This window comes from Salvelinus alpinus, chromosome 1 (assembly GCF_045679555.1).
Source record: "Salvelinus alpinus chromosome 1, SLU_Salpinus.1, whole genome shotgun sequence".
NCBI lineage: Eukaryota > Metazoa > Chordata > Actinopteri > Salmoniformes > Salmonidae > Salvelinus > Salvelinus alpinus.
Window position 1 is genome coordinate 29,790,025 of NC_092086.1, and position 24,988 is coordinate 29,815,012.

The 24,988-nt window shown below is 44.0% G+C and overlaps 1 protein-coding gene and 1 pseudogene across 2 annotated transcripts; one reads left to right on the forward strand and one right to left on the reverse strand.

Moving 5' to 3' along the window:
* cacng4b (calcium channel, voltage-dependent, gamma subunit 4b) lies at nucleotides 1-23,628 on the forward strand. 2 transcript variants are annotated; one of them, XM_071395797.1, is made up of 4 exons: nucleotides 4-663; nucleotides 18,300-18,383; nucleotides 18,802-18,942; nucleotides 19,982-23,628. In XM_071395797.1, the coding sequence occupies exons 1-4, from the start codon at nucleotides 441-443 to the stop codon at nucleotides 20,515-20,517; spliced, it is 984 nt and encodes a 327-aa protein (XP_071251898.1). In that variant the 5' UTR covers nucleotides 4-440; the 3' UTR covers nucleotides 20,518-23,628. The 2 variants fall into 2 exon arrangements, with proteins under 2 accessions (XP_071251907.1, XP_071251898.1); XM_071395806.1 differs by lacking the exon at nucleotides 18,300-18,383 and having other exon boundaries at nucleotides 1-663.
* Nucleotides 23,629-23,711: 83 nt separating this feature from the next.
* On the reverse strand, nucleotides 23,712-24,920 carry LOC139572931 (ecto-ADP-ribosyltransferase 5-like; annotated as a pseudogene).
* Between the last annotated feature and the right edge of the window lie 68 nt (nucleotides 24,921-24,988).

Sequence of the window (24,988 nt, forward strand, 5' to 3'; positions counted from 1 at the left end):
CAGCCCCTCCCTTCCTAGTGACATCTCTCCATAGATCAGTGATATTGACAGGTTATGATTCCAATAAAAGTTGGTATATAGGGCAGGAGAAAACCAGGAACATAAAATCAACCTGGGGTTAAATATCAGGCGATTCAGAAACTATGAATGGCCAAACATGTGGGCTGTCTGCGCGCGTCAGATCAGTGTGGACACCGATTTCTCTCCCGTTCGGATCACTCAAGCTGGCTGTCACACGGAGTGAGCGCTACAGCTCCAAGTGAACATTTTGATCCGGTGTCACCCATAGTCAACACAGCCTACGTCTCAGATCCTTGGAGGGGAGAGGAGAGAGGAGCGAGCAAAGCGCAGTGGACATGCGGTATGACCAGATGACCCGCCGCGCCGTGACGCTCTCCAGGTGTGTGTAGACGGGGCTCTGTTGAATAATATGAAGCGCCATGGCGTGGTGTGACCGTGGGGTTCAGACACTGCTGGCTACCGTGGGGGCTTTCGCCGCTTTCAGCCTCATGACCATAGCCATCGGGACGGACTACTGGCTGTACTCACGGGCATACATATGCAACGCAACCAATGCCAGTACGGATGACACCCAGTCACAACCCAAGAAGGCAAGGGGAGATCTTACGCACTCTGGGCTGTGGAGAATCTGTTGTATTGAAGGTAAGACAAGCTGAAATAGGTTAGTCTTTCTATTATACTTTGGTAATGTCAAGTTATGTTGAGTTAATGTGGAGAAAGGGTGCTTATGGGTAGCCTAATATATTAAAAACAGAAAAGGGAAAAGTATTTGGCTTCATGTTACATATTTGGAGGAAGAATGATCAAGGTAATTGTCTGTCTCATAGAAGTGCTGTTTTGTTTCTACTATCAACTGTATTGCCTTCTCTTCGCTAAGAGAGAGGAAGAGACTTAACGCCGTCAAAGAGTGCGTTTTTACGCGCGCCAAACAGGGTGAGAGTAAATAGGGTAGTCTTTAATAAGGACTGATTGGCAGTGATATGAGCATGACAAATACATGAAACGCAGCAGGTGTTGGCCGTAAGAATGATCTAGTTTAAATACAGGGAATACGTTTCTATCAGAAACGGCGCTATAATTCTATGTGTGGATTATGGGAGATAATGGAGGAAACAAGTTTATCAACACACTTGTTTAAAAAGTTTATAAATCACTGACAGAGTGAAGTTGGTTGATATGTTCCCTACACTGTTGCTGTTTCCTAAACTTAAAGACGCTCTGAGGACCTTTATGAGTCCTGCCTTCAGGACGAGCTCTGCCTTCATTCACGTCTTTATTGTATTTGAGGGTGTTGCTTGGCAACGTCTCTCTAATTGCTATGGAAACATGAGAGACTAGGTTGTAAAAATAAAGACGAATCTGTACAGAGATCTCATTGTCCAAGCAAAGTAAAATATGATGTTCTTATGCCATTAAATGTACAAATGTACAAATGCATATATTTTTTTATAGGTATAGCTAGACATGCTTGCTTAATGTAGTTTGATGTGAAGTATTTTGATAATACGTCGTGTATAGGCCAGAGCCCCCAATAGGCCTACATGGCTCGTAGTCTAATTGGTCAGAGGCGGAGGCAAGGGCAACAATATATTACCATTCATCCACTGCTGTTAGCCTTTTAGAACAATTGGAATTAAGACGTTTTCAAGGTTTAGGTTCTTGTATCAAACTCTACTTGAATAACATAATGTTCCATGATAGTTTGAGGTGGTTTAGCTTAAGTGGGTGAAACAAAGCTGCTGAAATTGCTGTCCAACAAATCACTGACTTTAACCTGTACTTGTTTAGTTTTTTCCAAGGGTTTGGGATTGATCCTAGCCTATATGACAAGGTTGTCTTATCTTCATGGGACCTTAGGGCTTACCACCCCAATTTGCAAGTCAAGTGTTTCCTTCAGTCAACCCACAGTCACTCCTGACCTCAATGCTGTTAGTAATGATTTGAGAATACGTGTGCTGAGGGGTGTGGATATCACTAGCAAGTAGACATGTATAATTTAGCGCGTGTGAAGTCACTATTCTTGAAGCACTTTGTTGTGTTCCAATCGCAGACAGAGCATAGCGCTCGAGCAGCTGTCGGTGGTGCTGAATGAACTGCGCGGCCAGAATGTTTGACGTAGACTAAAGTCAGAACTCGTCATCATACAAGATGTTGGCCTCCTGATAGTGAATGTATTTGCTAATAAGCAACACTGTTGAAATTATAAATATGGACAACATTTTAACACACTATCAATTTGAAAAAGCTAGAAAAGTTTACAAGATTAGCCAGGTTATTTTACACGAGGCTTCGGCGGCATAATCAATTTATGTCATCCAAAAGGTAGGCAGCCTATGTCTGTTTCTGTGTGTTCAGCTCCTATTCCAACACACATTATGAATCTTTCCTGATCTATCCATGCCTGCTCCACACCACAGACATCCACGAGCGCATGGACGCGCCTGATGCAGGTACTTTTTTGAAAGTCAGGCGTGGCTCAGGCCCCCTCCGCGTGGCTTGGACAGGCCCATCAGAGATTACAAATGGTTTGGCAGCCGGAGTGCAGTATCTCTGATGTGGTTATCACACAGTGTTTTATTGCACCTACTGGCTGCTTTCTACAGGAAAAAAACAGCTGGAAAAGGAAAGGCTGAGCAAGTTTGATGAGCATGGATGATGGCAGGCCTATGATTGGTATAGCTCTCCAACACATCCGTGGTTTTATAGGCTATCAAATATATTACAGGCCATGATAGTCTAATTAGGACAACCTAGTTGATTTTTCAATACATCCCCGTCGTTTTTCAACATCCTATTCCCTGTCGTTTCTTTCAGCTCTGCAAATAGCCTATCTATTCCGTGTAAACATACAGCACGGTAGTAAACATAACAGGAACAAAACAAATCTAAGACACCAAATAAGATAACAGTGCTTGATGTGTATGAATGATGTAAACGTGTGACGAAATGTTCGCATCCATTATGACGCCACGGTCCAAAACCTATAAAAGCGCTGCATCGTCCATCAACCATCATAAATCCATCAGACATGGACACCCACATCGACTTAGTTGACACCTTGACCCTGTCAATCAAGATGGCAATTGAAATGGACAAGAGAGTGAAGTCTCGAGAATTAACTGAGCTTTTGAAACGAGTCGTGGCGACCGCCCAAGGACTGAGCCTTCGACCTGATGCCGGGGATTGGAGCCCCATTCCCAATACTAGCCCCGCGGAGAAACTCGCTCCAAAAGCCATCCAGAACCTTGAGACCCGGCTGGGCTCAGGTGATTTCCGCGTGACTACTGCTTCGGCCATCAACTGTGACCTCGCCGCTGCTGCCATTGGTACAACCATTGCTAATGGACTCGCCGCGGCCATCGCCTCGTCTTCTGGTAACCGTGGCACCGCCGCAGCAGCTACCAAGACCTCAGAGACCCTCGAGATCATTGAGACCCCTGGAGCGCGTGCAACCGACTCCGGGTCGGTGCAGACATCGAGTTATGATATCAGCGAGCAGATGCAGATGACATACACATGGGCGACTGTCCAGCCCATGGCCTATTGCTGCGGCTGCTATGCGCCACCTCAGGTGTACTATAACACATACAGCTGGGAGATGTACAGCCGGTACACCTCTGTCACCTAAAGACAAGCAAGACAGACACTTTTTTCCCTTACAATATTTATTTATAACCTTTATTTTTACACATGTAGCAAAATAAAAGTCTGAAAAGAGAATCCAGTCTCTGTATGTCTTTTTATTTAGGATAGTTTAGTTTAGTTTAGCCAAGTTTCATTTGTATTATGTAGCTGAAAGCTGAATGGAGCAGTATGCAGCTAGCTCTAGAAGTTGCCTATAGAAAACAGAAGTCATCAAGGAAAGGGAAAAAAGAAAACAAGCGTTTCTATATTTTTGACTGCTATGTTTGTTTACTACAGTTCTTGCACATACAGAGGTTCCACAGTTATTGTATATATCTGGATAGACTATAAATAGGCCTATCTACAGTACTGTATATCTGAATACACTATAAATAGGCTATCTACAGTACTGTATATCTGAATAGACTATACATAGGCTATCTACAGTACAGTACATTATGGCTAGAAATGCTATTTATTCAGACAATCTTTCTGACATTTAGATCAACATGTATTACAAGGCTAACAGATCAACAATATACCACTATCAACACACCAGACGCCATTTGAGTGTACAAGTGTCCCTCGGTTGTCATGGGGACAATCATCAGTAGATAAGAACACAAGAGGAAGAGACTGTACCCAGGCGTTGTTGACGCATGCCAGATCTTAGAGCAAGCAAGAAAGGCCAATTGACGGTGCACAATTCACTGTACAATGACAATAAAAACATAACTTAAAATAGCCATCATATACACTGCTGCTACTCCGTTTATCATATATCCTGATGCCTAGTCACCTTACCCCTATACATATCTACCCCTACCACTCCAGTATCCCTGCACATTGTAAATATGGTATTGGAACTGACCCTGGAACTGACACTGTACAGTATATAGCTTACTCACGTTCTCGTAACTGACCCTGGAACTGACGCTGTACAGTATATAGCTTACTCACGTTCTCGTAACTAACCCTGGAACTGACACTGTACAGTATATAGCTTACTCACGTTCTCGTAACTGACCCTGGAACTGACACTGTACAGTATACAGCTTACTCACGTTCTCGTAACTGACCCTGGAACTGACGCTGTATAGTATATAGCTTACTCACGTTCTCGTAACTGACCCTGGAACTGACACTGTACAGTATATAGCTTACTCACGTTCTCGTTTTCTTCTTATTTCTATTTCTCATGTGTTTTGGTTCTACTTGACTTTTGGATTTCTTTTTTTGCCCTACTTCTTGATTACTGCATTGTTGGGAAAGAGAAAGCAAGAAAAGTATTTCACTGCAGGCCTACTAGTGACAATAAAAACAAAGAGTTTTTATTACTAACCCAAGATAGACCAAAGTCTGTCGTTTTAATCTGAGCAAATTAATGATAGTGGGCAGAGCCAAGGACGAACTAGTGGCACTTTCCAATATTTATTTGCATATTTCTGCTAGGGAACGCCTACTTGGTGAAGTTTGTGTGTGCAATTCGCCCTTGCACTCCTTCTAAATCTAAACAATGGAATTTTTTGAAACTTTGGGAATGGGTAAAGTCTACAAAACGCAGTCCACTCTGTTTGTTATAAATTGTAGTTTGGAAAAAGAAAACTGTTGAAGATCAAATGTTTCATCGATGAGAAAATTAGCAGAATGTGGGCCACTGGGCTTCCTCTCATCACCATATTTGGTAGTGAGTGGAAATGTCAATCGGATGCTTCACATTTATACATGTGGGGAAATATCTGGCTCATAGTTCTATCTGTGATGAAAACTTGAAACTTGAAAAAGCATTCTGGGTAATGCAATTGATAGTGAAGTTAGTGCGAAAAAGTATTTGTCACCTGACCTCACAATCCAACTTCCAGGTCCATGCATTAAGTGTGAGATATGCAGCCTCTCTAGGAGTCAACGGCTGTGACACCAGACCGTAGAAACACATTGTAACACATCTAAAACATGTGGACAGTAAGCACTTGTTGAGCAGAGTGAATCTTGAGCTGTCCAGTGTTGAAATTAAAGTAGCACATAGCAAGAGCTATTAGCATGAACACAGCCCACTAATGTGTTCTTATTAGCCTCTGTGCTAGTTTCATTTCAGCACTGGACAGCTCATTTCTCAGTGTTCTGCTCAGCAAGTGTTCATTCTTTCGACATGTAGATGCATGGGATAAAAATGTAAAAGCAGGATGTAGCCTAGCGGCTTGTTTCACAAATTATAACTTCAGATTGGTCAATGGCTATCTTTAATTCTATTCCCTTGTGATTGTAATTTCAGAAATTCACAATTTAGTGCTCTGGAAATCACTATTCCACAAGCACTTTGTGTTCCAATCACTGGTTCCAGTCACTGGTTCCATTCGCAGACAGAGCAGAGAGCTTGAGCGCTGTCCACAGAGTGTGGTGCCGTAAATCTTTGAATACATTTGTCAGCAGAAGACGAATCCCTTTTGTCCAGCATCCCCACCCATCAGCATCCCTGCCATCTATGCTATTAGCTGTAGCAGAGAGTAAGAAGCTGTCCGGTGCTGAAATCAAACCCTTGTCTTTTGTTAGTTTAAGTTCAGCACTGGACAGCTCCTTTCTCACTATAGCGCTCATAATTAGCTTATTTTGATTCTCGCTTGGCATTCTCAGCATGCTCCACAGGTCTGTAATTAAAATGTGTCCGCTGAAAGGCCACAAGGGTGCTAATTAGCCACCGGGCTCTCACTTCCACCAGCACTGCCACTTTTCTACTCTCCTCTGTTTTCCTCTCATCTCTACCTTTTCCTTCCTTCTCCACCTTCCATCTCCTCTCCTCTCCTCTCCTCTCCTCTCATCTCCTTACCTCTCCTCTCCTCTCCTCTCCTCTCCTCTCCTCTCCTCTCCTCTCCTCTCCTCTCCTCTCCTCTCCTCTCCTCTCCTCTCCTCTCCTCTGGAGAGGGATTGTGGAGGGATTGTGCATTCCAGGTGTAACTCGGGCAGTTGTTGTTGCCATCCTGTACCTGTCCCGCAGGTGTGATGTTCGGATGTACCGATCCTGTGCAAGTGTTGTTACACGTGGTCTGCCACTGCGAGGAGGATCAGCTGTCCGTCCTGTCTCCCTGTAGCGCTGTCTTAGGCGTCTCACAGTACAGACATTGCAATTTATTGCCCTGGCTACATCTGCATTCCTCATGCCTCCTTGCAGCATGCCTAAGGCACATTCACGCAGATGAGCAGGGACCCTGGGAATTTTTCTTTTGGTGTTTTTCAGAGTCCGTAGAAAGGCCTCTTTAGTGTCCTAAGATTTCATAACTGTGACCTTAATTGCCTACCGTCTGTAAGCTGTTAGTGTCTTAACAACCGTTCCACAGGTGCATGTTCATTAATTGTTTATGGTTCATTGAACAAGCATGGGAAACATTGTTTAGACCCTTTACAATGAAGATCTGTGAAGTTATTTGGATTTGTACAAATTATCTTTGAAAGACAGGGTCCTGAAAAAAGGACGTTTCTTTTTTTTGCTGAGTTTATATGGGGGTCTATTGAGCCAATAAGGGGACAACACCATAACATTTGAACCCTGACAAAATCAGGTGGAGCGCTGCTTGGTTCCATGTGTTACAAATTACACACAGGTGACATTTCAATCGGTGAACCGCCACTCAAACTCTATCATTACTGAATGATTCATTTATTCCTATATTTAGTGTTGAAGCTCAAACCTAAGAGCCAGTTTATTATGTGGGTGGGCTGGAAACTATGGAGATGCTGGGTGCATCTCAATAGTCTAAAGTGGCTTCCTCACCTCATCCTCACCACCTCTCATTCAGTTGTACTGATCTGAAAACACAGGTTTGAATGGGAAATGGAGGATCCTTACCGGTGACTTAAATTTAACCTATCCAGTTTTATCCCATTGTAGCAGACTGCAGATGCAGGAAAAGAGACAAGGAGAAAAAGCCACTTTAGCCTATTGAGATGCATCCCGGTATTCACGTTGGTGAAGATGAAGGAAAGGAGACAAGGAGAGGAAGCCAGTCTGCACTATTAAGTCGCACCTCTAGCGATCCCAGCCTTCAGCACTTCCAGCTGCCTATACCACCATAGAAACAGATTAATATGGCCGCTGGGAGCTGGACCACCCATCACAGAATAATTGTCCCTTCTAGTAATTACATTTCTATGCTACCACCTGAGAGGACCAGGGAACAGTGGCTGGTTGTTTTATAGGCTGGGGAACAGTGTCCTATCTGTTTACAGCTCTATAAAACCAGATTACTCCCCCTGATAGACTCCAACCCACAGCCTCACTGGCCCCTTTTCATGATGTAATGGTATACTATGCGGCTGTATAGTACAGTCAGTGAATGTAAGGAGTCCCAAATTGCACCCTATTCCCTATGTAGTGCATTACTTTTGACCAGAGACATATGGTCCCTGGTTGAAAGTAGCGTAGTAGTGTACTTTAAAGGAAATAAGGTGATATTTGGGACTCTGCCTTACATTCACTGACTGTACTATACAGCCACCTCATGTACCATTACATTATAGCCCCCAGGCTGTATTAATGATGTGTCTATACTATATATTGTAGATATATGTATTGATGTTCATTTGGAGGGTTTCCTTAATTAATCTGCCCATTAAAATATTCAACTGGAGAGATGATATGTTTTGAGGATAGGAAAAAGGCAGGGTAGACACCAGGGAGAGCTGAGAGAGTGTAGGATATGATGCTGTGATACTGTAATGCGATTGGCCTATTCCACTGAGGCTCTTCGTTATTGGCTGAGCTGAGTTAATTCACAATAATGACAAAGTACATCACTCTGTCACCCACAGCAATGATGTGCTGTGATAGCTGTTTCACTCACAGGGCATGTGTGTGTGGGTACATTATGTAATATCTGTGTTTTGTGTTTCAAATCAAAATGTATTTGACACATGCTTCGTAAACAACAGGTATAGACAGTTGTGTGTTGGGGGATATATTTCTTGAGGGGTTAGGGGGCTGTTGACACGGAGTCATGTGACAGGCTGTCGGTGGTTGCCAGCTGTACTAAAGCACAATGAAGATGTCAAAGGCATCCTTAGAGACATTATGGAAATCAGGCTGTTGGAACAGAACTGGGGTTGCCATGGAGAGGATGTGCCCAGTGGTGGTCTCCCAGGAAGGCCTCAGGGACTGGTCTCTCTCTCACACTCTGTCTGTCTGTCTGTCTCTTTCATGCTCTCTCTCTCTCTCTCTCTCTCTCTCTCTCTCTCTCACACACACACACACACACACACACACACACACACACACACACACACACACACACACACACACACACACACACACACACACACACACACACACACACACACACACACACACACACACACACACACACACACACACACACACACACACACACACACACACACACACACACACACACACACACATACCTTAGACATTAGACTGATAACCACCGCTCGTAAATCACAAGCCCAGGAGCCTCTGTCTCTAATCGGATTATAAATCAGATGCAATATTCTCTTTACCTCTTCCCCTAGACAGACACACACACACAGGTGGAAGGGGCCATGGCGGCAGACAGACTGGGGAGGTTGGAGCTGGGGTCTGAGTGAGACGCTCTGGGGGAGGGAGGAGGGGGAGGGGATGAGATGAGATGGGTGAGGAGGGAAGAGGCAAGAGAGGGGAAATGCTGGACATAAATAAATGACTGCTCATCCGTTATGTCCATTCCAGCAATGTCATTGTCATGTCCAAACATCTCTTCTGTTAGAAAGAACAAAACACAGATGAGAATAACAGTCCTGGTAACGACAGTGGTGTGTATTCATTGATGCCAAGAGAAGCCAGGCTTCCCCCAAAATTAAGAAAACATTCAATTATTTATCTTTCGTCTCTGTGTTTTCATAATTTTCCTTCAATTTGCAAGAGGCTTAATGTATCTCACCAGAGAAAGCATCCGAGCGAGTGAAACAGCACCTCTCTGTTTCTCTACGTGTAGACCATCTATCTGATGCGGTCTGGTCATAAAGTGTATGACATTGTTACCACCCATAGCATTGAAGACAAGGGAAGCCAGTGAGCATCTGGCCTCCCTTGACAAAAAAAGTATAAAATAGTCAATCAGCATTGAGCTAAACTGAGTGTCAAAAGAAGCCAGTTTGGATTTGGCTTCACTCCTATCAAATTGCATTGAGAGCATACGTCATTGACAGAAACAACGTTAATTGTTGCATCTCATTGTGTTGTTGTCCTTCAGTGGCTAGCTAGCTAGAAAAAATTGGCCCTTTCCTAAATTAACCATGGATGGAGATAGGGATTTGGACTTGTGGTTTTACTTAATTCTCCATACTGGCCAATGATTATAACGGCGATTCTGATCCAACCATTAATTCATACATTGTGCCCTTGGACTGAGAGGATGGAAGTTGAATATGTAGCTAGATGTAAAAGGCTAATGTTAACTAGCTAACGTTGCCCATGAAAGGAAGTTAGGCTAGTGAGAAAGCATTTTAGCCAGGTAGCCTAGGGCAACAAAAACTAAAAGTGTGTACTGTATGACAGAGTCATAGACCGTTTTGTCAACATGAAAGAGAGGAGGATGGCATTGGCATTTCTCTACAAGTAGAGTGAGTCAACATGCTTTTTCCACTTAAATAAACACACACACACACACACACAGCGAGAAATCAGAACCATGAACAGCCTCATCATATTTAGATTACGTTGATTGGACTAAATTGTTTTTGGTATGTTTTAGTTGTCACTGTATTAGACTAAGCAGAGGTGATTTGATGATGTTGAAATGGTGCTGGAATAGTGGAGCTCCTGTTTTCTTGTGACTTGCTGTAACTCTCTGTGGTTCTAAATCAATAGTTGTTTAGTGGTCTGAAAATGTCAGAAACATTAACTTGCTTGACTATGCTGTAGGTCATGTAACTGTCTGTTACTGTACATGCAATATGCTTTGTGGACTTCACTGGACAGAGGTTACTGTCCGGTTTTGTGATGAAACGAAGGTGTGGTTGAATTTATTCTGCTACTCTGTCTTCTTATTGTCTCTGCCTTTAAACCTTTATGATCAAATGAGATGCTCATCGAACATCTCATTCTAAAATCATTGGCATTAATATGGAGTTGGTCCCCCTTTTGCTGATTTAACAGCCTCCACTCTTCTGGGAAGGCTTTCCACTAGATGTTGGAACATTACTGTGGGGACTTGCTTCCATTCAGCCACAAGAGCATTAGTGAGGTTGGTCACTGATGTTGGGTGATTAGGCCTGGCTCGCAGTCAGCGTTCCAATTCATCCCAAAGGTGAGGGCTCTGTGCAGGCCAGGGCTCTGTGCAGGCCAGTCAAGTTCTTCCACACCAATCTCGACAAACTATTTCTGTATGGACCTTGCTTTGTGCACAGGGGCATTGTCATACTGAAACAGGAAAGGGCCTTCCACAAACTGTTGCCACAAAGTCAGAGTTGTCTAGAATGTGATTGTATGCTGTAGAGTTAAGATTTCCCCTCACTGGAACTAAGGGGCCTGAACCATGAAAAACAGCCCATACCATTATTCCTTCTCCACCAGACTTTACAGTTGGCACTATGCAGTCGGGCAGGTAGCTCCCGACTAACAGTTCTTGTACTGACGTTGCTTCCAGAGGCAGTTTGGAACTCGATAGTGAGTGTTGCAAACGATGATAGATGATTTTAACGCACCACACACTTCAGCACTCGGTGGTCCCGTTCTGTGAGTTTGTGTGGCCTACCACTTCGCGGCTGAGCCATTGTTGTTCCTAGACGTTTCCACTTTACAATAACATTACTTACAGTTGACCGGGGCAGCTCTAGCAGCGCAGAAATTTGACAAACTGACTTGTCAGCAACGGGTGTGGCTGAAATAGCTGAATCCAGTAATTTGAAGGGGTGTCCACATACTTTTGTATATACAGTATAGTGTATCATGGTCGCAAGGCACATTAACTAACAGGTTATAGAGCAAACAATGCAATTATCACAACATATACTGTATGTGGAAATGTGGCTTTTTTGGGGGGAGGGGCTTCCCCATTGATTTTACCCACGCACCACTACTGGGTAACGATGCTCTTCTTCGGGACAATTATCAGTTACATGAGGTGTTTATTTGGCATATAAACATACAGACAGACTGTGTGATTTTACGGTCCTTATTAAACAGCAGACCCAGTTAATGGCTATGTGTGTGTCTCAAGGCCCCTGCTCTGTGAGTCACCCTGGGTGTACAGAGAGGGTCTCCTGGGTCTCTGACTAGCTGTTAGGTTCCTCCTTGGTGGTTACTCACCTAATAAGGTTTTATACAGTCAGGAGGAAACTGTGTCAACCCTGTCACTGGTGTTCAGCCATTAGGGATCTGAGGGAGGAAATACGATGGTTCATACCACAACAACACTATGGTTAAAGGTGTCCATGGAATCTTACAACATTCGTTCAAGACACACATGCAACAAACACACAAACACACACACCACAGTAACTGTTGACAGTGACACTGCTGAGTGCTGGCTGTGCTCAACACTGCAAATAAACTCAGGTACAGTCCAGTCCAGCCCAAGGCAGAGATGGTAAGTAGTCTATTTATGATTGAATTGGAGGCTGAACAGCAATACCACAACAACACTATGTATCCATTAACCTTCTCCTCCCTCCTCGTCCTCTTTCCTCCCTTCCTCTTCCCTCCTCCTCATCTTCCTTCCCTCCTCCACCCTATTCCCTCCACCTCCTCCTCTTCCCTCCCTCCCTCCCTCCCTCCCCTGAGTGTGTACAATATTACAGCAATAGGTCTCTCCCCTACCCAACAGACACACACACACACACACACACACACACACACACACACACACACACACACACACACACACACACACACACACACACACACACACACACACACACACACACACACACACACACACACACACACACACACACACACACACACACACACACACACACACACACACACACACACACACACACACACACACACACACACACACTCAGACAGGTACTTAAAGCCATCAGAGAGCCCACTCCTTTGTTGTTCCAATAAGGTGGTTGTTTTCCCTGAGCTCAACCAATCAGAGATTCACCTCAGATGAATTTGGACATGCACTGAAATGCACGAAATACCTCTGGGTAATGCATTCTTAATCACACTGTGGTGTAATGTCAGTGTATGTGTGTGTGTGTGTGTGTGTGTTGTTCCTCCAGCATCTAACTCAAATTGGCTTTGTGGTGGCCCACGATTTACATGTTGTGCAATGAGCTGGAATCTTAATTTGCAAGCCCCAGAGAGACGCAGGGCATTGACTGCACCTTTTTGAAAGCCAGAACCAATAACCATTGCCTCACCTCACCTTAGATGAGGTTCTCATCGGCTGCTTGCTGCTTTATCTAAAGCCAATATAGGGAGAAGGTAATGGGTTGAGGTGAGACAAACATCCCCTTGTCGCGTTGAACACACCATCGAGGTCTGAGGACAAACCATTCCTCACATTCTTTTCCACTTCCTCCCAATCCCACTTCTGACACCAGTGTACGAACCAAGAGGGTGAGTAATGGAATAATGTATTCCGCCACCAAGGAGGAGATGAAGATCAGTTGAACAAGCTCTCCATGAGCTTCATATCTCAGTGTTAACCAGCTTGTTATAGTGGATGAATATCTCAGTGTTAAACAGCTTGTTATAGTAGATGAATATCTCAGTGTTAAACAGCTTGTTATAGTAGATGAATATCTCAGTGTTAATCAGCTTGTTATAGTAGATGAATATCTCAGTGTTAACCAGCTTGTTATAGTGGATGAATATCTCAGTGTTAACCAGCTTGTTATAGTAGATGAATATCTCAGTGTTAACCAGCTTGTTATAGTGAATGAATATCTCAGTGTTAACCAGCTTGTTATAGTGGATGAATATCTCAGTGTTAACCAGCTTGTTATAGTGGATGAATATCTCAGTGTTAACCAGCTTGTTATAGTGGATGAATATCTCAGTGTTAACCAGCTTGTTATAGTAGATGAATATCTCAGTGTTAACCAGCTTGTTATAGTGGATGAATATCTCAGTGTTAACCAGCTTGTTATAGTGGATGAATATCTCAGTGTTAACCAGCTTGTTATAGTGGATGAATATCTCAGTGTTAACCAGCTTGTTATAGTGGATGAATATCTCAGTGTTAACCAGCTTGTTATAGTGGATGAATATATCAGTGTTAACCAGCTTGTTATAGTAGATGAATATCTCAATGTCAACCAGCTTGTTATAGTGGATGAATATCTCAGTGTTAACCAGCTTGTTATAGTGGATGAATATCTCAGTGTTAACCAGCTTGTTATAGTAGATTAATATCTCAGTGTTAACCAGCTTGTTATAGTGGATGAATATCTCAGTGTTAACCAGCTTGTTATAGTGGATGAATATCTCAGTGTTAACCAGCTTGTTATAGTGAATGAATATCTCAGTGTTAACCAGCTTGTTATAGTAGATGAATATCTCAGTGTTAACCAGCTTGTTATAGTAGATGAATATCTCAGTGTTAACCAGCTTGTTATAGTAGATGAATATCTCAGTGTTAACCAGCTTGTTATAGTGGATGAATATCTCAGTGTTAACCAGCTTGTTATAGTGGATGAATATCTCAGTGTTAACCAGCTTGTTATAGTAGATTAATATCTCAGTGTTAACCAGCTTGTTATAGTAGATGAATATCTCAGTGTTAAACAGCTTGTTATAGTAGATGAATATCTCAGTGTTAACCAGCTTGTTATAGTGGATGAATATCTCAGTGTTAACCAGCTTGTTATAGTGAATGAATATCTCAGTGTTAACCAGCTTGTTATAGTAGATGAATATCTCAGTGTTAAACAGCTTGTTATAGTAGATGAATATCTCAGTGTTAACCAGCTTGTTATAGTGGATGAATATTTCAGTGTTAACCAGCTTGTTATAGTAGATGAATATCTCAGTGTTAACCAGCTTGTTATAGTGGATGAATATCTCAGTGTTAACCAGCTTGTTATAGTGGATGAATATCTCAGTGTTAACCAGCTTGTTATAGTAGATGAATATCTCAGTGTTAACCAGCTTGTTATAGTAGATGAATATCTCAGTGTTAACCAGCTTGTTATAGTGAATGAATATCTCAGTGTTAACCAGCTTGTTATAGTGGATGAATAAAAGATGGTGTCCTATTGTGTCCTACAGTGCTATTCATCACTAAGTTATGAGAATCTAGAGCTTTTCAATAGGAGGAAGGCAATACATTTTTTAAATGAGATGCCAGTTTCTATTATCTTATATTGTCCCCCTGGTGCCCTTATCTTCAAGTACTGTATTAGTCTAATGTGTAAGAAATGAACCGGGGTCAGTTCCTCAGCTTTTTCACACACTGTGTGTAAATATAGACAGTACCGTGCAGTATTGAAGAGCCCTCACTGCTGCTCAATCAGCCTACTTTTCCAACCTGATTGAGGAGAATAAAAGCCATCCAACATGTATTTTTGATATTGTTGCAAAGCTAACTAAATAGCAGCATTCCCCAAGAGAGGGTGGCCTTCGCTTCAGCAGTGATGAATTCATTAACTTCTTAGATGAAAAGATCATGATCATTAGAAAGCATATTACGGACTCCTCTTTGAATCTGCCTATTTCTCCAAAACTCAGTTGTCCTGAGTCTGCACAGAACTGCCAGGACCTCGGATCAATGGAGACACTCAAGTTCTTTTATCTTGTATCTCTCGACACATTCACAAAATAGTCATGGCCTCTAAACCTTCCAGCTGTCGACTGGACCAGAGGCAGCGTGTGGGTAAAATCACTGAGGAAGCCACCTCTGTCCAGTGAAGTCCACAAAGCATATTGCATGTACAGTAACAGACAGTTACATGACCTACAGCATAGTCAAGAAAGTTAATGTTTCTGATATTTTCAGACCACTAAACAACTATTGATTTAGAACCACAGAGAGTTACAGCAAGTCACAAAGAAAACAGGAGCTCCACTATTCCAGCACCATTTCAACTTCAACATTTCAACATCATCAAATCACCTCTGCTTAGTCTAATACAGTGACAACTAAAACACACCCAAAACAGTCCAATCAACGTAAGCTTATTATGATATGGCTGTCCATGGTTCTGATTTCTGTGTGAGCGTTCGTGCAAGTAGAAAAACATGTTGACTCACTCTACTTGTAGAGAAACTCCAATGCCATCCTCCTCTCTTTTATGGTCACGAAACGGCTTATCGCTCTGTCATACAGTACACGCTATTTTTTGCTGTCCTAGGCTACCTGGCTAAAGTACTTGCTCGCTAGCCTAACTTCCATTTATGGGCAACATTAGCTAGTTAACATTAGCCTTCTACATCTAGCTACATATTGAACTTCCATCCTTTTAATCATTAGCCAGTACAGAGAATTAAGTAAAACCAAACTCCAAATCCCTATCTCCATCCATGGCTAATTTAGGAAAGGGCCAATTTTAACTAGCTGGCTAGCTAGCTACCGGAGGAAAACAACACAACAAGATGCAACAAGTAAAGTTTTTCTGTCAATTGCGTATGCTCTCAGTGGGATTTGATAGTTGACACTTTTTATGCACCTGGACCATGCACAGCTGAGGTCGCTCAGTTTAGCTCAACAATGATTGGCTAGTTTTGTATACTTTTTTTGTCAAGGGAGGCTAGATGCTTGCTGACTTCCCTTGGATTCAATGCTACAGGCTGCAACAATGTCATATTGGTTTGGACCAGACAGCATCAGATAGACGACCTACACGTAGAGAAACAGAGAGACTCTGTTTCGCTCGGATGCTTTCTCTTGTGGGATACATTCAGCCTGTTGCAAATTGAAAAAATAAAATGGCAGCCATGAATACACATCACTGTACTGGACCCTATTCCAACTAAACTACTGAAAGAGCTACTTCCTGTGCTTGGCCCTCCTATGTTGAGCATAATGTGTATCACACTCACTAAATGTGGCAGTAATGAAGCCTCTCCTGAAAATGCCAAAGCCTGACCCCCCCCCCCCCCCCCCCCCCCCACTAACGGCCTGTATCGAATCTCCCACTCATTCCTCTCAAACATGTTTTAAAAAGCTGTCTTCCTGAACGACAAATAATGTATACGAAACGCTCCAGTCTGATTTTAGACCCCATCATAGTACTGAGACTGTGTTTGTGAAGGTGGTAAATTACCTTTTAATGGCGTCAGACCAAGGCTCTACCTCTGTCCTCGTGCTTCTAGACCTTAGTACCACTTTTTGACACCATCAATCACCACATTCTGTTGGAGAGATTGGAAACCCTTTGTCTACACGGCCAAGTTCTTGCCAAGTTCTTGTCTCAGCCTCCTGTGTATATTCTGCAATAGTCTATGTGCTGGGGGGCTAGGGACAGTCTGTCCTATCTGGCAAAATTCTCCTGTCTTATCTGGTTTCCTGTGTGAACTTAAGTATGCTGCTTCTAATTCTTACATCTCTCTCTCTCTCTCCCCCTCTCTCTCTCCCCCTCGCTCTCTCTCCCCTCTCTCTCTCCCCCTCTCCCCCTCTCCCCCTCTCCCCCTCTCCCCCTCTGTCTGTCTGTCTGTCTGTCTGTCTGTCTGTCTGTCTGTCTCTCTCCCCCTCTCCCCCTCTCCCCCTCTCCCCCTCTCCCCCTCTGTCTGTCTGTCTGTCTGTCTGTCTGTCTGTCTGTCTGTCTGTCTGTCTGTCTGTCTGTCTGTCTCTCTCTCTCTCTCTCTCTCTCTCTCTCTCTCTCTCTCTCTCTCTCTCTCTCTCTCTCTCTCTCTCTCTCTCTCTCTCTCTCTCTCTCTCTCTCTCTCTCTCTCTCTCTCTCTCTCTCTCTCTCTCTCTCTCTCTCTCTCTCTCTCTCTCTCTCTCTCTCTCTCTCTCTCTCTCTCTCTCTCTCTCTCTCTCTCTCTCTCTCTCTCTCTCTCTTACTCTCCCTCTCTCTGAGGACCTGAGCCCTAGAACCATGCCTCAGGTCTACCTGGCCTGATGACTCCTGGTTGTCCCCAGTCCACCTAGTCGTGCTGCTGCTCCAGTTTCTGCCTTTTTGCCTGTGGTTATGAAACCCCTGACCTGTTCACCAGCCGTGCTACCTTGTCCCGGACCTACTGTTTTCGACCCTCTCTCTCTCTCGCGCGCTCTAGCCCTCCCTCCCTCCCTCTTTCACTCTCTCTCTACCGCACCTACTGTCTTGACCTTGGAATGCTCGTCTAGGAAAATCCAACTGACATTTACTGAAATGGGCTGAACTGTTGCACCCTCTACAACCATTGTGACTGAAGAACGATCTAGCCTTAATTGCCATTTACTCTTTTAATATCCACCCGGCACAGCCAGAAGAGGACTGTTTACCCCTCGGAGCCTGGTTCCTCTCTAGGTTTCTTACTAGGTTCCTGCCTTTCTAGGGAGTTTTTCCTAGCCACCGTGCTTCTACATCTGCTTTGCTTGCTGTTTGGGGTTTTAGGCTGGGTTTCTGTATAAGCATTTTGTGACATCTGCTGATGTAAAAAGGGCTTTATAAATACATTTGATTTGATTTGATTGACGGTGTAAGAAAATAACTGAGGTCTGTTCCTCAGCTGTTTCACTCACTGTGTGTAAATTCAATGCAATGTTTCTTTCAATGTCCTGCAGGGATTAACGTAGGGAGCTGTTACCGTATCAACCATTTCCCAGATGATAACGACTATGACACAGACAGCTCAGAATACCTCCTGCGTGAGTGGTCATTGTCTCTTCTGTTCTTGACCTCTCCTCTCCTCTCCTCTCCTCTCCTCTCCTCTCCTCTCCTCTCCTCTCCTCTCCTCTCCTCTCCTCTCCTCTCCTCTCCTCTCCTCTCCTGTCATCTTCTCTTCACTTCACTTCTCTTCTCCACTTCTCTTCTAATAAATGTTCAGACCTCATGACTGTGTGTGTAGTAATCCTAACTGTTGTTACTGCTCATCACTTAAAGTTATGGCTATTTTTTCTTATAGTCCCCCAAGACATTAGACTCAGTGTGTACAGAAAAAAGCTGCAGGGAGTTTTTCCTCTGACTGTTAGTTGTGCCAGAGTGTGTGTGTGTGTGTCCATGTGTTATTTGTGTGTGTGCGCATGTGTGTGTGTGTGTGACTAACCACACCTCTTTCTACTCCAGGTATTGTGCGGGCGTCCAGTGTGTTTCCTATCCTCAGCACCTGTCTGTTGATGCTGGGGGGGCTGTGTTTGGCCGTGGGACGTATCTATAGCAACAGGAACAGCATCCTGCTTAGCGCTGGCATCCTGTTCGTAGCCGCAGGTAAGCCACGCCCCCTTTAGGGCCTGACACACACACGCCCTTCAGGGCCTGACACACACACGCCCTTCAGGGCCTGACACACACACACCCTTCAGGGCCTGACACACACACACCCTTCAGGGCCTGACACACACACACCCTTCAGGGCCTGACACACACACGCCCTTCAGGGCCTGACACACACACGCCCTTCAGGGCCTGACACACACACGCCCTTCAGGGCCTGACACACACACGCCCTTCAGGGCCTGACACACACACCCTTCAGGGCCTGACACACACACCCTTCAGGGCCTGACACACACACCCTTCAGGGCCTGACACACACACACACACCCTTCAGGGCCTGACACACACACACCCTTCAGGGCCTGACACACACACGCCCTTCAGGGCCTGACACACACACACCCTTCAGGGCCTGACACACACACACACCCTTCAGGGCCTGACACACACACACCCTTCAGGGCCTGACACACACACACCCTTCAGGGCCTGACACACACACACACACACACACACACACACACACACACACACACACACACACACACACACACACACACACACACACACACACACACACACACACACACACACACACACACACACACACACACACACACACACACACACACACACACACACACACACACACCGTCATCAGTTACCTGTGCTCGGTCTGAATTGTGAAGTCCATTCACAGCGCAGGCTGAGAAGGCCATACGCTGTCCTCTACATACATTAGAGCAGTGTGTTAGGGCTGGGGAGGTCAGTCATGTAGAGAAGTGGCACCGATCATTAAGACTGTTCATTACTTATCAGACCAGAGAGAAGATGTGTCCTGGGATCTCTGACTGATGACTAGTATTATCCAGAGGTCTGATTACACGTTCCTCAAGTTAGGGCCGAAGCCTGATAGGAAAACCAATGGGCTGAGAGATTGTCTGATGTTCTGTCTCTCTCTGTCTCTGTTTCGGTGTCTCCCTCATATACACTCTCTCTCTGTGTTTCTGTCTTTCTATAACTCTCTCAGGCCTGAGTAACATCATTGGCATCATTGTCTACATCTCCAGCAACGCCGGCGACCCCAGTGACAAGCGCGATGAGGACAAGAAGAACACCTACAGCTACGGCTGGTCCTTCTACTTCGGAGCGCTGTCCTTCATCGTGGCCGAGATGGTGGCCGTCCTGGCTGTCAACATCTACATCGAGAAGAACAAGGAGGTCCGCTTCCATGCTCGCCGCGACTTCATCCGCTCCATGTCCTCCTCCTCACCCTACTCACGCATACCCAGTTACCGCTTCCGCCGGCGGACGTCCCACTCCAGCTCGCGCTCCTCTGACGCTTCGCAGGAGAACTCGCCGGCGAGGCTGAAGGGTGGGACCTCGGCAACGGGGCCGTTGGGAGAATTGACCATGTACACGTTGACCCGCGAGGGGGGTCTGAAAGGGGGCGTGCCGGAGAACACATACAGCCCCGAGCACGGCTCAGGCAATTTCCTGCAGTTGCACAACTGCTTCCCCAATGACCTGAAGGACGGGGTCAACCGGCGGACCACGCCCGTGTGAGAAGAGCTTTAGACGGGCCGGTGGACTGAGGAGGCCCCCCTGATGTGGATGGAGGATGGAGGTAGGTCAGAGTCCGTGGTTCCAGGGAAAGACGGAGCCAGTGAAAAGACAAAGCCCCTCCTCAGTGGGAAACAACATGAGGACGAGGACTGAGGACATGGACAGAGATATAAGGTTATAAAATGTTGCCCGTGACATGGTTTCTAAGGGTCACTGGACATAAACAGTGCTTGGTTCTTTCCTGGTGTTCCTTTGTGCTTTTTGACTGCAACAGACTAGTCACCATCATTGTTTATGTCGTACACTACATACAAGAAAACCATTCCCTTTAAAATGTGTCCTTGAAATGCTTAATAGAGAAGAGAGTGGAATGTCCTCTTGTTGATGGATTTTGATTGCCAATGTGTGTTGGGAAACTGTTGCGTGAATTGTTCAATGTACAACATTTCCCCCTATTTTACCTGCTTTAAGTATCGAACGTAGTTCAACTAAATGTATTGTCCAACCTGAAGCCCTCTGTCACCTTTGCATGCTACTGTATAGCCTACTGGAGTAGAGCTCTGTGTCTCTGTGTTATCTGTTAGTAGCTACTGTTGTCCAGCCTTACTTTGTGTCACTGTCAGTTTAATAGAGAAACAAATCCAAGGATTGAGTTCTCAACAAAGCCATTCATTTGTATCTGGGAAAAACTAAAGGGACATGACTGACCTGCGAACCCATGTTAAACTTAGTTGGTTGTAGTTAGGTTAAGGTTAGGGGTTTGGTTAAGGTGAGGTTTAAGGTGAGGGTTAGAGTTATGTTATATCATGCCCCTTTTTTTCCTGCAACCATAGCCATTTCATTCTAGACACTTCTATGATTAAATGACCATCTGTTATAAAAAAAAAACACACATCCAAACTACTGCTAATTTCCGGATTAAGAATGTGTTGTACATTTTCAAGTTTAGAAGAGAAATAGCACCTTTGAATTTGCATACACTGAATGTACAAAACATTAAGAACACCTTCTCTTTCCATGACATACACTGACCAGGTGAATCCAGGTGAAATCTATGATCCCTTATTGATGACACCTGTTAAATCCACTTCAATCAGTGTAGATGAAGGGGAGGAGACAGGTTCAAGAAGGATTTTTAAGCCTTGAGACAATTGAGACATGGATTGTGTATGTCTGCCACTCAGAGGGTGAATGGGCAAGACAAAATATTGAAGTGTCTTTGAACAGGGTATGGTAGTAGGTGCCAGGCACACCGGTTTGTGTCAAGAACTGCAATGCTGCTGGGTTTTTCATGCAGTTTCCAGTGTGTATCAAGAATGGTCCACCACCCAAAGGATATCCAGCCAACTTGACAACTGTGGGAAGCATTGGAGTCAACATGAGCCAGCATCCCGGTGGAATGCTTTCGACACCTTATAGAGTCCATACCCTGACGAATTGAGGCTGTTCTAAAGGGCAAAAGGGGGTGGAACTTGATATTAGGAAGGCGTTACTAATATTTGGTACACTCAGTGTATGTTTAATTCTTTTTTAAATTGAAACTGGATTGATGACATTTTATCCATAACTGCTAAGTCGAACCAGCTGTCTTAAAACATATCCCTTCATCCTACAGCAATCTCAATTCATCCCCATCTCATCTCTGTGTCAAAGATCATTCCTACTGCTCAGTCCATAGAGTCCAGTCCAATATGGCTGACATGATGATGTCAATGGAACCTATGGACATTCTGCAATCTTTATTTATTTCTATGTCAGTCCCCAGTCCCCTTTCTTCAGTGTTCTAATCTAAAACCCTACTGAGATTTGACATTGTGGGTGCACTGGTCACAGGAAAAGAGCAGCTAACAAAAGCCGACTCTCCCAGGAATTGAGAGAGCACAGGACTTCTTTCAGCTTTTCAACAGCCAGGCCGGCGGTTGGATAAGGATCGAGAACCGACAGAGAATGAAGTGGCTGAAAGGCTACCTGTCTGTCTGTCTGCTTGCCTACCTGTCTGTCTGCTCTCTGTCTGGGTGGATGTTTTCTAGGTCTCCACCGTCCAGTGCAGAACAGAGAAGTCGATCTGAAGGTTGGGAGAAAAAAAAGTTAGCCATCTCTCGAGAGGCCTAGCGCCAATCCACATCTGTAACCTGGAGCTCCAGTCATCCATGGCATCCTTGTCCTCCAAACTTCTCTTTCATTTTGGTTTCTCAGGAAATATTCCATTATAGCTTCTACAGTTCAACCCCTTGAGGTCTGGAGATTCAAGGATTCACTGCTTTATTGCCATTGTTGTGAGGCAGAGAACTGGACTATGGGCAAGGGATTTCAAAGTGGATGTTTGTCCCTGAGGGGCCACCGTAAACAGGAAATGCTGATATCATTGTGCAACCATTGTTACAGTTTGAAACAAACGTGTGGTGGTTTGAAATGTGAAAATGTATATACAAAAGTCAAGCCAACACAAAGCATGTATAGAGTGTTGCTGAATTGAAATCACATCTTTTAATAGAATAATGTATCAAACAAGATGTGATGACGGAAAAATACTTTGATAGTTTGTTGCATCGGTCATGCTTTTTACTCATGGAGGTGGATACCATTGTTCCTGTCTGGGATACCATTTAATACACTGAAAACACATTCCTGTTCCCTTCTGTAGAGTGATGAACGTAGAGGGAGAGGAACACATATTTTTTATGCCTCTGTGCTCAACAGCTATAATGTGTTTCAATGTTCTAAACAGGACTACTATTGAGCCTTGCTGTTATAACAATCAAACACACACACACACGCACACGCACACACACACACACACACACACACACACACACACACACACACACACACACACACACACACACACACACACACACACACACACACACACACACACACACACACACACACACACACACACACACACACACACACACACACACAGTATGCCTGTACTCTTCTCCTCTCCTAACTCTGAGGAACTACCTGCTGATTTCCATCACATCTCTGTTAGCTGATATTGCTGTTCTCTATATTTCTTTCAGTCTCCATCCAACAGTCAACATAAAGTTGTTAATATGAATGAGAATAAATAAAATTGGGGTACAACCTCTTGTTGTTTGGCTTGTGTATGTTTTGTCTGTCGTTCTATTGTGTGTCTGATTCCCTTCAATTCCCTATTGTTTATTCTCTTTCAGGCAAGACAAGTGTAAAATGTATCACATCTCAAATCTAATGCATAGGCATAATAGAACATAAAAAGTGTCAGTATTCATGTATTCATTCTCAATGTTTTTCTTTGTTGGTTTCAAAAGAAGCTGCAATTCATGTTAAGCCTCATTCTTTTTTCTATCCACAGATGAACTGTACAATGTCAGGAAAATAAAACACCAATCTTAACTGAGCAAGCAATGCAGGTTTTCAACAGGCTTTTACTATTGATCTGAGAGCTGTACCTTTGTAAAAGCACAAATTAGATGGAACTGTTTTCTTTGTTTCAGATGACGTATCATTGTACATTGCTGGTGAATGATCAGTAATATACAGTAAATATGAACATAAAATAGAGCATTATGAAGCCTGCAGGCTTATCTGATATTCTGCTGAATGGAAAAAAGCTCCCTCTCTGGTTTGATTGCACTCCATTTAGCAATCTACAATTCAGGTTGCTCTGAGATCTAGTGCTCTCTACCTTGTAGACAACGTCACACCACTGGTTCTTCTGGACTTCAGTGACTTTGAATACCTCATAGGGCGGAATTAAAACCTCACTCTCATTTGCATAGGCAGAGTAATATGTCAGGTTAGCCCCGAAACATGTTTTGATCTCAAAGCAGGAAACGTTACCGAAAGTGTATAAGGTTTTGAGTTGAGAGCTTGAGGTGAAAGAACCGAAACGGATCTCTTTGTCAACAACACTCTGATCAAAACACAGTTCTGCAGTAGGTGGTCCTACAAGTTGTTTGACTTAGTTTAAGGATGTGAATGGCATCAGTCAGATAGAAGTGCAGGGATTGGTACTGGAATGTTTTTCCAAACAGTGATTTACCATTTCTAACTGCTTTGTTGAAGTCAAAGTAGAAGGATTGTGATTTAGATTTGGTTTTGGGTTTGTTATTTGTGTACAAATACATAGCAATGGAATGCTCTCTGTTCAGACCACGTTTAGGTGACTTTGCTTTTTGTTCGGCTATCTTCCAGGCTTCATTGAACTTTGAGTTTGAATTTCTCTCTTCCTGGAGATACTTGGGCGCCTTAGTGTACATTTCCGTTGTGCAACGATCATATTTGTCATCAACAGAATCTGGGGCCATGTCCAGCGCGGACGGCTTGAACTGTAAAAACAACATTTCATAGTGTCAAATAAAAACATGCCAGGTCCCTACATCCCAGAGGATTCTTTTAATGGAAACAGTCCAGTGCTTGAAATCACATTTGCATACAGCAGTAGTGGTGAGGATGGATTGTATGATGGAGCCTTGGCTTGCCT